At 42.3% G+C, this 14,071-nt stretch overlaps 1 protein-coding gene and 1 long non-coding RNA gene across 2 annotated transcripts; both read left to right on the forward strand.

Moving 5' to 3' along the window:
* Positions 1–517: 517 nt before the first annotated feature.
* Positions 518–13,798, forward strand: LOC128145047 (uncharacterized). The gene is made up of 2 exons (XR_008236313.1): positions 518–1,651; positions 13,521–13,798. It is a non-coding gene; the product is annotated as an uncharacterized LOC128145047 (long non-coding RNA).
* Positions 2,997–9,351, forward strand: LOC128145046 (U6 snRNA-associated Sm-like protein LSm5). The gene is given in 5 exon segments (XM_052794639.1): positions 2,997–3,674; positions 3,677–3,718; positions 3,954–3,981; positions 4,630–4,702; positions 6,487–9,351. Coding segments are annotated over 5 exon segments (267 nt in total). The 5' UTR covers positions 2,997–3,583; the 3' UTR covers positions 6,520–9,351.
* Positions 13,799–14,071: the final 273 nt, after the last annotated feature.

A 14,071-nucleotide genomic window follows, 5' to 3' on the forward strand; every position in this document is an offset into this window, starting at 1 on the left:
TAGTGCATTAGGCAAGGGCCCTGCTCAGGTTAGGCAGTTCCCTGTGGGTGGACAGGCGCAGCCCGGTGCAGACATCTGGTCAAAGTTCCGGATCCCATCAGCTCTGCTCAGAGCCAAACATGGAGGGGAGACTCTTGGCCCTGTGTCTCCTCTTCCTCCTTCTCCTCCTCCTCTTCCTCTGGTCAGAGGGCACATCTCCCCAGCGTGATAGGGGAACACAGAAATCCCCTGTGAATAACAGTGTCTACATGATCAAGTCTGTGTCCCATCCTGTGGGCTCATGGACCCAGCAGATCAAGTCATGGCCCTATAGGCAGGCATCTGGCCTCCAAGTCCTTTCCTACTACCTACCTGGCACTGAGGTGAGAACACAGGCGTTCTGCCTCCCAGCCTCATCCCAGCTCCTTCTTCTGTTCTCCCCTCCTTGGAGGGTCACCAATGTCTCTCTTTCACCTGCAGGGAGCCTGGAGGAAGCTGAGAAGGTGTTGGTTCTGCTGATTCTGCTGTGAGAGGCACCGCGGGCTCTGCTGTGAAAAAGGGGATGTGTCCAAGACTTCACTGCAACTCCCCGTTTGACCACTACACTCCACCAACCCCAGTGACTCTGGCTCAGCCATAGCTCCGCCACTGAGAATCAGGGCAGTGGAGTTCCTCCACTGGGAAACAGGGAATCACAAAGGGAATCAAAGCTTATCAATCATCACAATAAAGCCAAAGTTCTTAGTGTCCTCCCAGCAGGGTGAATTTTTGACTGGCTCTAATCACTCACTACTGCTGTCAAGGGGAGCGGCAGAATGCCCGAGTTCTCTCTCCACATGGGTTTAGGTACCTGGATGCCTCACTTCTTACCCCAGCTTCAGGAGGAGTGACAGAACTTGAGGCTGAGGAGATGGAACAAGGTGGGAGTCAGTGCTCTCACACTTGCCCTGGCCCCATGCCTCACTGCCTGTGGGACTTCAGTTCAGCTCTGGAATGGGGCAGTCACCCCCGTGGAATAGGAAGTCCTTCATGTTCTCATGCACCGTGGTTCATGCCTTGTCTGGGGTTGCAGCAGCTCTGTCCATGCCTGGCAGAAGCTTAATCATGGTGAACACTACAAGGCCCTACACCCTGTACTTCAGGAAGATCCTACTCTGGTCTTAAGTTTCCCCATGTGCACAAGTTGGAACAGTGGAAATCCCACTAGGGCACAGAGAAAAATCCTTCCCTGGAGGACCCATAGCAGGACAACAGGAAGAGCCTCACTTATGAGCCACTGACTGTGGACTGTGGCAATTCATTGGCGTGGCCTTGAAGTCTCAGAGCCAAAAGCTTGCGTCCCTAAGAAACTGGAGAACGTGGATGAAGAGAAAACAAAGTTGAGGCAAAGGCAAAAGGGAGTGGTAGAGAGGGTGATAAGTGATAAGCCATGGCAGAGACTGGCGGTACCAAGAAACCCGGTGGGGATATATCAGGGCTTGGCTCAGACAGGGCTGAGGTGGCAGGATCTGGCTGTTCCTTGTAAATCCAGCCTCAGGTTCAGCATCCTGTAGAGCACCAACATGAAGGGCACAGGTACCCCAATCCGAGGAAAGAGCAACGGAGGAGCAAATTTGTGTTACGTTCCTGACTCCGTCTTCTGGTGCTGGGATGCATCATGGCAGCTTCTCAGGTAAGATGAGCTTTTCCCTAGGTACCACAGTGCCCGGGAATAGACACGGAGAGGGAAAGTGAGGTTTAGACTGGAGGCAGAGGTGTCTGTCTCACACAAACATCTAAGTAGTGGGGTTTGGGTTTTCAGGAAGACTCAGCCAAGGACTCAGCCAAACTTCTTTCAGAATGCTGGCAGTATCAATAACAACAGCAAAGATGATGACAGCTTCAGTGGCAATGGGGTCAGTAGCTGTGGACTCTGTGTGGACAGGACCTCCAGTACCCTTGGCTCAAGGGGAAATTAGGTCCCCTCCAAAATGGGAAGCAACAATTTTCAGGAAGGGGAGGGTATAGAGCTATGGTGGGACTGCTGGGTGGGACTTCTACAGGTGGAGGCAGATGTCACAGCTCCTCAGCAACGAGGGAGTGTCCTGGTTTCAGCTGGGATAGAGTTAATTGTCTTCCTAGTAGCTGGTACGGTGCTATCTTTTGAGTTCTGTATGCGAAGAATGTTGATAACACTGATGTTTTCAGTTGTTGCTCAGTAGTGTTTAGTCTAAAGTCAAGGATTTTTCAGCTTCTCAAGCCCAGCCAGCGAGAAAGCTGTAGGGGCACAAGAAGTTGGCACAGGACACAGCCAGGGCACCTGACCCAAACTGGCCAACGGGGTATGCCATACCATGGGACGGCACATCTAGTGTATAAACTGGGGGCAGTGGGGGCGGGGGATCACCTCTCGGGGACTAACTGGGTGTCGATCGGCGGGTGGTGAGCAATTGCACTGTGCGTAATTTGTACATTCCAATCCCTTTATTATTGCTGTTGTCATTTTATTAGTGTTATCATTATTAGTTTCTTCTTTTCTGTTCTATGAAACCGTTCTTATCTCAACCCATGAGTTTTACGTCTTTTCCCGATTTTCTCCCCCATCCCACTGGGTGGGGGGGAGTGAGTGAGCGGCTGCATGGTGCCTAGTTGCTGGCTGGGGTTAAACCACGACAGGGAGGCGAGCAGAAAACGTGTCAAAAGAGGCCAGAAACTGTTTTAAGAGACTCTGGTGTCAGGGCAGAGGTTTCTGGGGAGGTTGGAGCTCAGCCAATCAGCTCAGCTCAGCTCACCCCGGGGGCGCCGGTCTGTGCGGAGGCGGCGGGCGGCTCCCGTGAGGCGAGGGTTTCCTCGGGCAGCCCGGGGGTGCGGGTCTGTGCGGAGGCGGCGGGCGGCTCCCGTGAGGCGAGGGTTTCCTCGGGCAGCCCGGGGGCGCGGGTCTGTGCGGAGGCGGCGGGAGGCGAGGGAGGGCGAGCGGCTGGATGGGGCGAGGGGGGCCGGCGAGGAGGGGCCGGGCCGGGCCGCGCCGCCCTCCCCGCTTCGGCGTGGCGGCGGGCGGCGAAGCCCGTCGCCTTCGCAGCCGGGGTGAAGTGCGCGGGTCTGGCCGCAGCGTCCGGCGTTCTTGGCCGACGAGGGAAAAATCCTCGCCGGGCCGGGGCTGCGGGCGGGACGGCCCTCCAGGCTCGTCAGTCAGGCGTCTGCGTGAGGCCGCGGGGCTTCCCCGCCGCTCGGGAGCCGCGGCCGGGCCTGTCAGCGGCGCGGCCCCTGCCCGCGGCGGCGGAGAGGCGCTGGGGCGTCCCGGTCTCCGGCGCGGGCAGCGAGCGGGGGGGTGGCTCCGGGCCGAGGTTTGCAAAGGCCGGCTGGGGACGAGCGTTGGCGCTCGGCAGACCCGCGGTGATGTGCTGCGGACCGGCGACACCGAGGTGTTCTCGGTGGAGGGAACGTGTTCCTGTGGCCGCAGAAACTTGTGGAGGTACCGGCAGCAGTTAAGCGTGCCAGGAAGCGTTTTTTTAAATGTATTTTTTCCTATCTCTTTTTTTTCCCCTTCTTTTTGTGGTTTTTACCAGTGCCCGTGGCAATTACTTTTTTTGCCGCCACAACGTTAAGGTTTTTGCTCGAAAAATATATGTTCTATAAAGCAATCTCTTGTGCCTTTCAATCTACAGAACTTGTGGACAAATGCATAGGTCCACGCATTCATATTGTGATGAAGAGTGATAAGAAATTGTTGGAACACTTCTAGGATTTGATGACTTTGTCCGTATTCTTTGATGGAGGTGTTTAAGGCCATCCAGTTTATGCTCCAGCTCAATTATGTTACTGCTTTTGAGAGGTTTTAGTTCACCGGATAGGAGAGCCTTTTAGTACGGATCAGTTGTATTATTATGATTTTTTATTTTACAGGTAAAATCACAGCTCAATGTGACATGGAAATAACTTTAAATAGTTTTATTTTAAAATTTGGGGCCTTATTTTCCTTGAAACTGGATTTTCAGATATGGTGTTAGAAGACGTTATAGAATTGTAAGTATTGTTTCTGCCTCCTGTTCCTATTTAATGTTTGGTTTCCTGAGGAAAAATACTGTGTAAGATCTGTAAGCAAAGTGTTTTTATATTTTTTGAATACTTGCCAGCTGAATGGTTTGTACCTTGGACTTAGAGGGTGATCTATTCAGGACAGCCATGTCATAGAGTAGCTGTTGCATGATTTATACTTGTAATCAGGTTCCTACTTTGTAGCCTTAACTTTGCGTGGATTGTGTATTGAACTTTCCAGTAGTTTGTTTGCTTTTACATTTCCTTAAGGTCTAGGCAAAGATTTAGAAAGTTAGCAGACTTAAGGATAAGTATTTATTACTTTGTCATGCCACGTTGCTATTTGAAACCTGTTCTGAGTATTGGTGGTATTAAAGAAATTGCCAAGATTTAGAGGGGGAATCTGTATCTTTAGGTATACTGAGCAGAAAAGTACAATGGATCTTTTTAGTTGCCAGATAGCTTTCTTTACCCAGGTGGTCAATTTATCAAGATCAGGCTGCAGTGTGGCCAATTTATTTGTTAGTTCCAACAACTGTCATCTTAACGTAGAGATTTATGTCAGTTCTGTAATCAAAACTGGAATTGTTGTCCCTGGTTATGTGTTCTTACTTACTTTTTCTAATGCTGCTTCAGTGAGATTCCATCTGAGGGCAGAAGAATCACAAAGCTAGACCAGATTTTGCTAAATGGAAATAACATAACAATGGTAAGTCATCGTTGTTAAAATGCTGCATGCATTTATTTTCTGTACCTGTAAATCTATCAGTAACTGAGCTCAACTACTTTAAGCTGAGCTTTCCAGACAATTCCATTACACAAGGTATTTTCAAGTAGCTTCTGGGGCATGTGTGTGTATGAATGATGCTGGAAAAGTGATCTTGCTGTCTTAGTACATGTTACAGTTTAAAAAAAAAAAAAAAAAAGAGCATGGCCCTAACTTTATTTTGGTGAATGTTTTTCTGGTCTTCAGGTGTGCAAGGGAATCACTGGCTTTGTTAAGCACTCCGTAAGCTGGTTCATACAGTGGCTTTTAACTCATGAGTGTTTGCCTGCATAAGCGTGTAGGTGGAATGCATCTACATTTTATCCATTATTGTATGTATAGATGTGTTTGCAGCAGTTTGGATGCTTACAAGCTGGTCAAGTCATTTGGCAGTTATGATTACCATGTGATGCCCAGAGAGCTGTACCTTTACGTGCTCTGAAAAAAATCTGGAGGTCTGTTGGCTTATACCAAATCAGAAGCACTATGGATTTAGTTATTATCTGCTGGTGTATGTAGATCAGTACTGAAACAGTAATTAAATACTGTGATTATGCATCCCTAAGCTGAATTCTGCAACTTCCTAAATACCACAAAAGCAGACCTAGAATAGTTTTTTGCTTGTCAGCATAGATGGCTACAAAGTCGGGACTTCCTACGTAAAAGCATTCCTAATTTTGTGGGAAGACAAGAGGAAGACCAACTTGAGTCGAAGTCAGCTCTGTGTGAACGAGGAACAATCTCCATTTTGCTGTCTTACCCACCTTGCACCTCCTCACTGTGTGTCTGAGCAAGCGCCATCTTGACTTAATTTCTAAGCCTTCTTCTGCTTTGGTTATTGTTCTGCCTCCTTAAAGGATAGCGCATGTTCTGACTTCTTGTATGGGGTAAAATTACTACCATCCAGTTAAGCTGGTGGTATACTGCCCTTGAAGCAGAAGCTGGTGATGCTTAGAGTGCAAATTTTCAGTGAGACATAGATACGTTTCTGTATCAGATCTTGTGTCTCTCTTGCAGACACATCTTCCCACATCAGGAAGACTATGCTTTAGACTTTTTCTTACTTCGGTCCCGAAAGCAGTGAAGTTCTTCCTCTTTAGAAGTGCTCAGCTAATTATTAAGAATGTACCAGTAAAAGCAATGGTTATCCTCTTCTTTTTTCCCTTACTCATGTTTTTCCTTTTGTATTTCTTTTTCTGTTGTTCAGTTCTTTACTTTCTTCCCAGGAAAATTACTCCCTGCTGCCTGTAGAAGGGTTCAGGCTCTTTATAAGTTTTTGAGCTCTGCTTAACAATAGAAGTTGGAAAGAGGAAACCAACCTCCCAGTATAGTGACAGTCTGGGGAGGAATCAGCAATTGGAGAAATTATTCACGAAAGGAAGGATGTTCTTTGTCCTTTTAAAAATGAGCTGTAGTGTTTCTAGACAGAATCATTTCCTTGAGGTGAATACAAAAGACAAAAACCAAAATGTTTGTTATCTAGGAACTCCTTTGTGTTTTGTTAAACATTCTTTGTATTTAGGAGATTCTTTCTGTCCTGTGCTTCTCTGGCAATAACTGACTTCCTCTGTTGGGAGAGGAAGATAATACTGAATCGAAAAACCGCTTTTGTGGTCTACCAGTGAAGTCTCCATCTGTTAAAATGTTGTAAAGCAAGAACTGTCACGTATGGGTTTGTAAAACTCAGATCTATGGCACAAACACAAAATTGTCATCTTCTTTTATAGGTGGTTCCTGGAGGAGAAGGACCTGAAGTATAAATTGATACAGTTGTCATCTGTGAAGACGTGTTTTTTATATATATATGTGTGTGTGTGTGTGTGTGTGTGTAATCTAAACAGAGCTTTTGGGGTAATGGTGTGGGTGGGTTTTGGTGTGGGTTGTTTGTTTTGTTTACAGACTCTTGGAATTGACATTTGATAAAAGAGAAGGATTTCCCCTTCAGGAAAGGTGCATCGCTAACGATAATGCTGATTTTGTAAGTTGAAATCATTACTTTCTTGTAAAGATGCACTAATTTGTTCTGAATAAAAGCCTTTCTTTTTGTTCTCTTTGTGTATGTAAGTGCACGAGTGAGTTAGTTTTCCAACTGGTTGATGGAGTGGAAGAATAATAGTTACGTTCCAGTTGCTGTCAGTCTTCAGTTTTTCTACATCTATTGCATTTGTTTGTGGCCCAAGTCTATATAAAACCCAAATCGTGAGCCAAGAGATTGCTGTTCTTTGCAGTACAGGCAGATACTAAGCTGGATCGTTTGTTTAAACACTGCTTCAGGCTGTGTCACCAGAAACCGTGTGGTAGAGTGCTGTAGAATTCTGAAAGCTCTTCAAAGTGGATGCATCTCTTTGATGCTCAGCAGCCGTTGGTTCTGCTGGCCTTGAGTTCAGCACTCTTGGACTTGTTTTGCTTGGCAGATGTACTTTCTTATAGTAAAGGCATTGTAGTGGTATTTGGTGAGTGAGGACAGACAGACCAGACATCATTCATGTCTGGGGGGCCGGGGTGGCAAGGTTGGTGTTCAAACTTCTCATTCCTGTCAGCGGTGACTCCGCTTGCACCACTAAGTGGTGCTGTGTACATTTACTTAATTAAATTGGGAGCTGCCTGTGCCTGCCTGCTTGTGTAGTTTGGAGTAGTCATTTTAGAGAAAATGTTCTTTTGGCTGCATTTGTTCTCCTGTGATACAAAAACTTGACAGCTATAGGAGGCAACTACTACTTTAGGAGAATTTCTATAAAGTAAGAAATTGCTGGTTTTATTTTGTCATGATGGACAAAAAAATAACCGATTCTAAATCATGTCCACTGCAGCTTATGCTTCCGTAACACACTACTCAACTGATTTCTATGTGTAAATGTCTTTGGAGAGGAATCACAGGTGCCTGCTGTTACTATAGGGACAAGCAGTATGGGCTCACAGGAACAGAACATGCTTTGCCTTCCCATCACCAGAAGAAGAAAGAAAGAGGTGAAAAAGGGTGCTCAGGAGCAAGAGGCTGCAAGGAAGTTGCTGTATTTGATCCTTTTGCCTTGCTTTATCTGACAGAAAAGCTGCCTTCTGCTAGTTGGGTCTTGGCTTGAAATACAAGGGGAAAGAGACTCCTGCCCCTCTCCCAGGGAGTGTGCTACTTTTGACTCACTTGTTCTGATTATGTGATCTGCAATTACAATATTTAGATTGCATGGTGACAATCTATACCACTGACTCCCTGAATGGTTTTTCATTTCTGTCCCCACTTCCTTCTCCAGCTTTTTTCAATACATCAATTTAAAAAAAAAAAAAAATTTTTTTTAACCTTACATGAACATCATCTGTTGGCTTTGGCCCCAAACACTTTATTTCCTAGAAATAAGTTGAGTCTTTTCATCAGAATACTTAAAAGATTTCTAGCCACTGTAGTACTATTGTATTGTTTTTTTTTTTTTAATAAGTTTCTATACAGGTTCCAGTGTGTGCACTAAATTTCTGCTGCAGTAGAAGACAGTCTTAAGCTGAAGAGAGATTTCATGCTTGGGATAGAAAAAGAGCAGATCTTGACTCAAAAGTAACTTTTCAAAGGGAAAGGTAAACTCTTTTGTTTCTTTGGGGATTTTTATTCTGATGGCACAAACATCTTGTTCTCTCAGGATTTTGTTATCTCTGGAAAAAAACCTTGGTATTGTGTCGCTTCCTCCTTCCCTGGTTGTGGATTTTTCACTCCTTTCAGAGGAAGTGCTAAAACTATTATATTTTAGGAAGACATTTTAACTTATGACTCGGAGGTCTGCAGACATCACTGTAAAGACAGTTTCTGTGCATCCAAATGCTGTTAATCTGTTAAAATACGAAATGAAAGATGTGTAACTTGGAGCTGAGAAGTCAAAGTATTCCAGATGGGTCTGGTTTACTTTGCATTCAGTATTCCTGTAGCCTGTTGCTTTGGAAGTGCAGGTAATAAACTTTTCAATTGAATAAACGAGTGGTAGTGTTTTTTGTTTTTCCTCCCCTAGAAATGTAGTGCTTAATCATACTGCACTGTCCTGTAGAAGTTGTGGACACTGTGGTGTTCTCCAGAATGCTACTTAGGCTGCCACTATAAGTAGGTCATTTAAATAATAACCTTAGACTTTAAAAATACATAAAAACTTAATGATGCTTAAAGTTTAGAGCAGAGTAGTCATCAGGCTAAAATAACTTCATGCTTACGACATGCACTGTGATGGTTCCTTTCAGGTTTTTTGGTTGGTTTTTTTCTTCTTTAAGATGGCGCTGGTTGCAGTGATCTTCAGTTTTACGACACAGCTAACTGTCTTAGTATGGATATGGTTCCTTTCTGCCTACTATTTCAGTTTACTTGCAGACATAGTTAAGATAGCTCTTTGGAGTTGTGGAGTGTGCGTGTGTATATAGATACATGTGTGTGTGTGAATGTGTATGAAAATAATAAGACCTAAAGTGCCCTCCCCACATCATTAGTTTTTGCTGACCTGTATTTCAGTGTTACCAAGATTTTAAAGTGACCCACGTATTGCTGTTGCAAATGTTTCCATGTTTGTCTAACTATTGTGATGACATAAATAAAAAAAGAAATCAAAACACTAAATGTTTTATTACTTGCCCTATAACTATATAGGCTTTCCCTGTCTAATATCTATTTCTTTTTTCAGGATTCACTGTATTTTTTTTTTTACCATATGAAATGGAAAGAGATTTCTGGCTTACTGTTGGCTTTTAATAGATGTTTTATCCTTGGGGAATTGCCCACCAATTAATTCATAGAGTTTGGAATTTAACTGAAGGACATTTTGCATGCCCGTGTTCAAATATTGATGCTAACGAGCCACCATACAGTTCATGTTTATAACTTTAGGGATACTTAAAGATAGGCAATAGTCTTATTTTTTAATAATGCTTAACCTTTTTCTCTTTGGCAAGAACAAGCAAGTCTGCCTGGTTTTGTAGTACTTGCAGCTTTTCCTTAACATCAGACTTTAAAAAGGGGAGAACCAGTATCAGGTACACAGTTAGGATGGTGATTTTTAAAATACTAAGCTGCATAACAGTCTCAGGAAGAACATGTGTGACTGGGCGTGAGAGTCTGTGGTACAGCATTACTAACATTTGCTAAAAAAAGTTTTGAAGAATGAAGCATTTGCTTTATGAACGGTACTTGAGGACGAATTCTGATGCTGCTAAAGTTTATTGAAAAATAGGCACTGATTTCAGTGATTATGCAGGTGTGATTTTTGCTCATGCCTTAAATCTGAAGAGAAACCTACGTTTGAAGGAGGATTTTGTATGAAGGGTAATCGAACCAGTAACCTACTTTAAGAATGACTTTAAAATATTTGGAGCATCGGTTAAAGGCAAATAAGTAAAGTTTATCATAAGCTCCTACATCAGCTGTGACTATTGAATACAGTCAGCAGTCCACCTCAGAACTTTTTGGTGTGCAACTGAAATGTGTTAAGTTGTAAGACTTCACAGCCATGAGCTGATGGGCCACAGTTCTCTCCAAGCATAAAGCGCCGTAAGTTTTAGTTTCTTGCACAGCAGTGACTCTTTTCAACATTAGTAGCTATACAACAGGGTAAAAAGCAAATTTAGTGAATAATAATGTGTCGTTATCAGAGTAGCTGTTTGCATTTCACCATGATGCAGATCCTTTCTATAGCAATTGTGTTGGCACATGTCTTAGAATTCGGCTAATCCTCTCCTGAACTCATTTAAACTTTTGGCTTCAACTGCATCACTGACAATATGTTTCACAATAGAAAAATTATTTCCTTTAAAAAAAAAAGAGGGGGGAGAAAGAAGAAGAAGGGGTGGAGGAAGTGGGGATAAAAAGTCTGTTGTCTGCCAGTGCTGTGGGCTGCTCACTCATTTTTCCATAGAACTCCTGAGGTTTTTTTTAATTTTTCTACCTTAGCCTATTAGCCTATCCTCTGCACCTTTGGTCATTTCCTCAAGTTTGTCTGTAGTTTCCTACATTAGTAGGTAAATGTATCTATTTTACTTTACAGAGCTTAGATAGTCTTTAAATTATACAAGTAATTTAAATCTTGGAACAAATGTTTTTGCTTATTGATTTTTGTGAGTAGCTGCAAAAATCTTATTTATTCGTTGCCCCTTTTAAAATTAAAATAAAAATTAATGTTATGCAAGAAATATGTTGCAAGTAAATGTTAGGGTCTTACTACTGCTCAGTGTTGAGAGATCATGGGAAATGCAGAGACTTTGTGTTAAAAGCTATGGACATTTTTCAAGATAGTTTTCCAGGTCTGAGGCATACTGAAATATCTCTTTTATATGGTAGTGTGTTTGGTTTCATTGACTTCAGCAGAATACACAGAATACATTGACTTAAACTAGCTGAGAATCTGATGATAAGGTTTTATACTCTACCTAACATAGTGTTGTGATGACTTGTCCTCTGAAATCAAAATTATATTTGATGATCTTAACAGGAGGCTGGATCTTTGATCTGGAAATTATGCTGATAGTGACGTTACAGAATCCACACTCGTAACTTCACTGGTTTCTTGCCCCTCAAGTTCATTAAGGACAATAAAGACCCATTCTTTTTTGTTATGGTGCTGTCATCAGTGATGGAAGTATTACATTGTCCGTTGTAAGAAGTGGTTTAACTGCTGTTGGATTCTGCTTTTATGCCTGAAAAACCTGTTGATTTAAATGGGTTTGCACAGCTTATGCTAATGATATGGCTGGAATGAAACAGGGTCTTGTGTAGTCTGCAAGGACTGTATATGGTCATGGTTTGTAGCTGGGTGGGAGGGATTGGTTAAAGTTACTTCTTATTTGCACTATTTAATATCTTAAATAGGAGTGAACAGTGTAATTGGAACAGTTTCATTTTTACAAGAGGAAATTTATAAATCATTTTTTATCCTGTGTTAGAATTAAGGTATGTATTTACTGGAGACAATGAGTCTAGCCTGAACACTGAAACACCTCCGTTTTGGGTACACTGTTAGAACTTTTGTAAAATTTTCAAATCATAACAATCTGTCAGTTTATGCTTATTGAGTCTGAGACATTACATGATGCCTTTTGAACAGGTAAATATTGCTAATAATTGATATTTGGTTTGTAGACTATACCTTTGGTATGCTCTAAAGTCACATATAAATAACTTCTGTTGTTTCCTTTTCATTTATAAAAGTTCTGTTCATCAAACCATATAAGCATATACCTAAATTCAGTGTTAAACTTCCTGAATTGCTATAAACTATTGTATTGCTATAAACTATTTTGGCTGATAAACCTAAGCGGTCAGCTTGGTATTCCTACATGTATGTGTGATTAAAATGCAATACAAGTTAATGCAGAACAAGTTACCAGGCAACTGCATGCTCTGGCTGCATAGGAGGCACAAAGCACCTGGCCCGTTCCTTGTAATTAGTGGAAAAGTACAGATTCTCCTGTGACCTTGGTCACTCTTGTCTAACATATAGATAAGAGTATTTTTATACTCCTCTCACAGTGGGAGAGACACTGTGTGTGTCTGTGCAGTGTGTGAAAATCACTTTACCAAGATGCTTTTATTTCTAAAACCCTTGGAAAAAAACTCAAAACAAAATGAAATTTTAAAACTTTTTTAACCCAAGGCAAACTTCAGGATTCTCATTCTCACAAATTATTTTACAATTGTGTAACCTTGTAGACTGTACAGAGAATGAGGATCTTGTATGTGACATATTCAAAAGTTTCATTTTTGGTGTCCTACACACTTCTACTGATCACAGTGCCTTTGTTTGCTAATGGCAACTGGCAACAGACAATGCATGTTGGTTTCAAGGCACTGCGGAACAGAGAAGGTAGTTTGCCAGTGTTCTTACTGCTGTTGCAGACATTGTTTCAGTGGATTGAAAGTGACACGTTCCAAGTACCTTTTCCTACCATTGCTGTGTATTTATTTTTTAATCCAGAAGAATGTTTCTGTACTTCCCTTCCCTATAGATGCATGTTGATTTACATTGCATGCTATTGCAGTGTTCTTAGTCTACCAGTTACAGATTACTCCTTTCAGTTCTTGTGCATTTATGAATGTGTATCTACCTATATACCTACTAAACTCACATTTATTCAGACATGATATGGAACTGCTACAGAAGTCAGCTATTTTGCTAGTTATGGTGTTTGCCCCCAGTCAGTTGTTTTACTATCTAATAAGTACCTGATGACGGAGAAGGGGAATGTCAGAAAATAGACAAGTTAGGCTTTATATTAGAAATGGTTTTCATAAGATTTAAGAGAACACAGTTTTGGAATAAGGATTTACATACCGCTCCCGGTGTTCTGTTGGGCTAATGTTTTGCAAGAAGCTGAGGTGTTTAACTTTCAAATGCTGTTTATGTAAATTGGCTTACCTATGAGTAATCTCCTTCAACTGTGTGTAACAAAGAAATACATTTGCATATGTAGACGTGCATATGCAGAATCGCAAGTGCACAGCTGGTGATGATGCTTGTGTTTGGTGAGGGTAGAAATACACAGAGGGACAGCAATGGGGAAGGAAGAACCTTTAAAGATAGTCTAGAGTTGCTCTCATTCTAGAGGTGAATGATCAACTTTCTGTATCATTCTTGACAAATGCTTGCCTAATTTATTCTTAATTATTACTACTGTTGCAAAGATTGTTACATACCCTAAGTTTTTCAGGTTGTAATTTAAGCCCCATGATTCTGTGTGCAGTGGATGTACACAAAAGTTTTTCTTTATAGCTACCTTTTAGAGTTTAAACATTGTTATTTCTCTTCAGTATTGCCCTTTCCAGGTTAAGCAGCTGTTTTTCAGTTTATACTTTGAAGTCAGACTTTTGTACATTGTTGAGCACCCTCTTGGACTTACTGTAGACTCTCACCAGTTATACTACACCCTTCTTGAAAAGCAGTACATCATCTGGAGGGTTCAACAGCTAATCCGTGCAAATGTAGTGCTGCAAAAATAATGCTTGGATGTACTAACTCAAGTGTGACGTGTGACGAGGAATCACTGGGCCTTTTGATTAGCGAGAAACAGTACATAAAAACTAGGTGACAAATAGGACATGAAGCTGGCATACTGGTCTTCAAGCTTGCAGTGCAGCTCCGTGGGCTTTGGATGACTAAAGAAGAGCGTGAGGCACAGGAGAGAACTGCTGCTGGATCTTAGTGAAAGCTGGTAAATCATTTGGAGAGAGGTTTTCAAAGTCAGGAATTAAAGTCAGGTGCCCAATTCCAGATTGCCTGTGAAATCACTGTGTACTTCCCTCACTTGTCTAACTTTGTGTTGTATATTGTCTAGCAGCTTTTATTTCAAAGTTAACAAAGT

The sequence above is a fragment of the Harpia harpyja genome, chromosome 8, assembly GCF_026419915.1.
Source record: "Harpia harpyja isolate bHarHar1 chromosome 8, bHarHar1 primary haplotype, whole genome shotgun sequence".
Lineage (NCBI taxonomy): Eukaryota > Metazoa > Chordata > Aves > Accipitriformes > Accipitridae > Harpia > Harpia harpyja.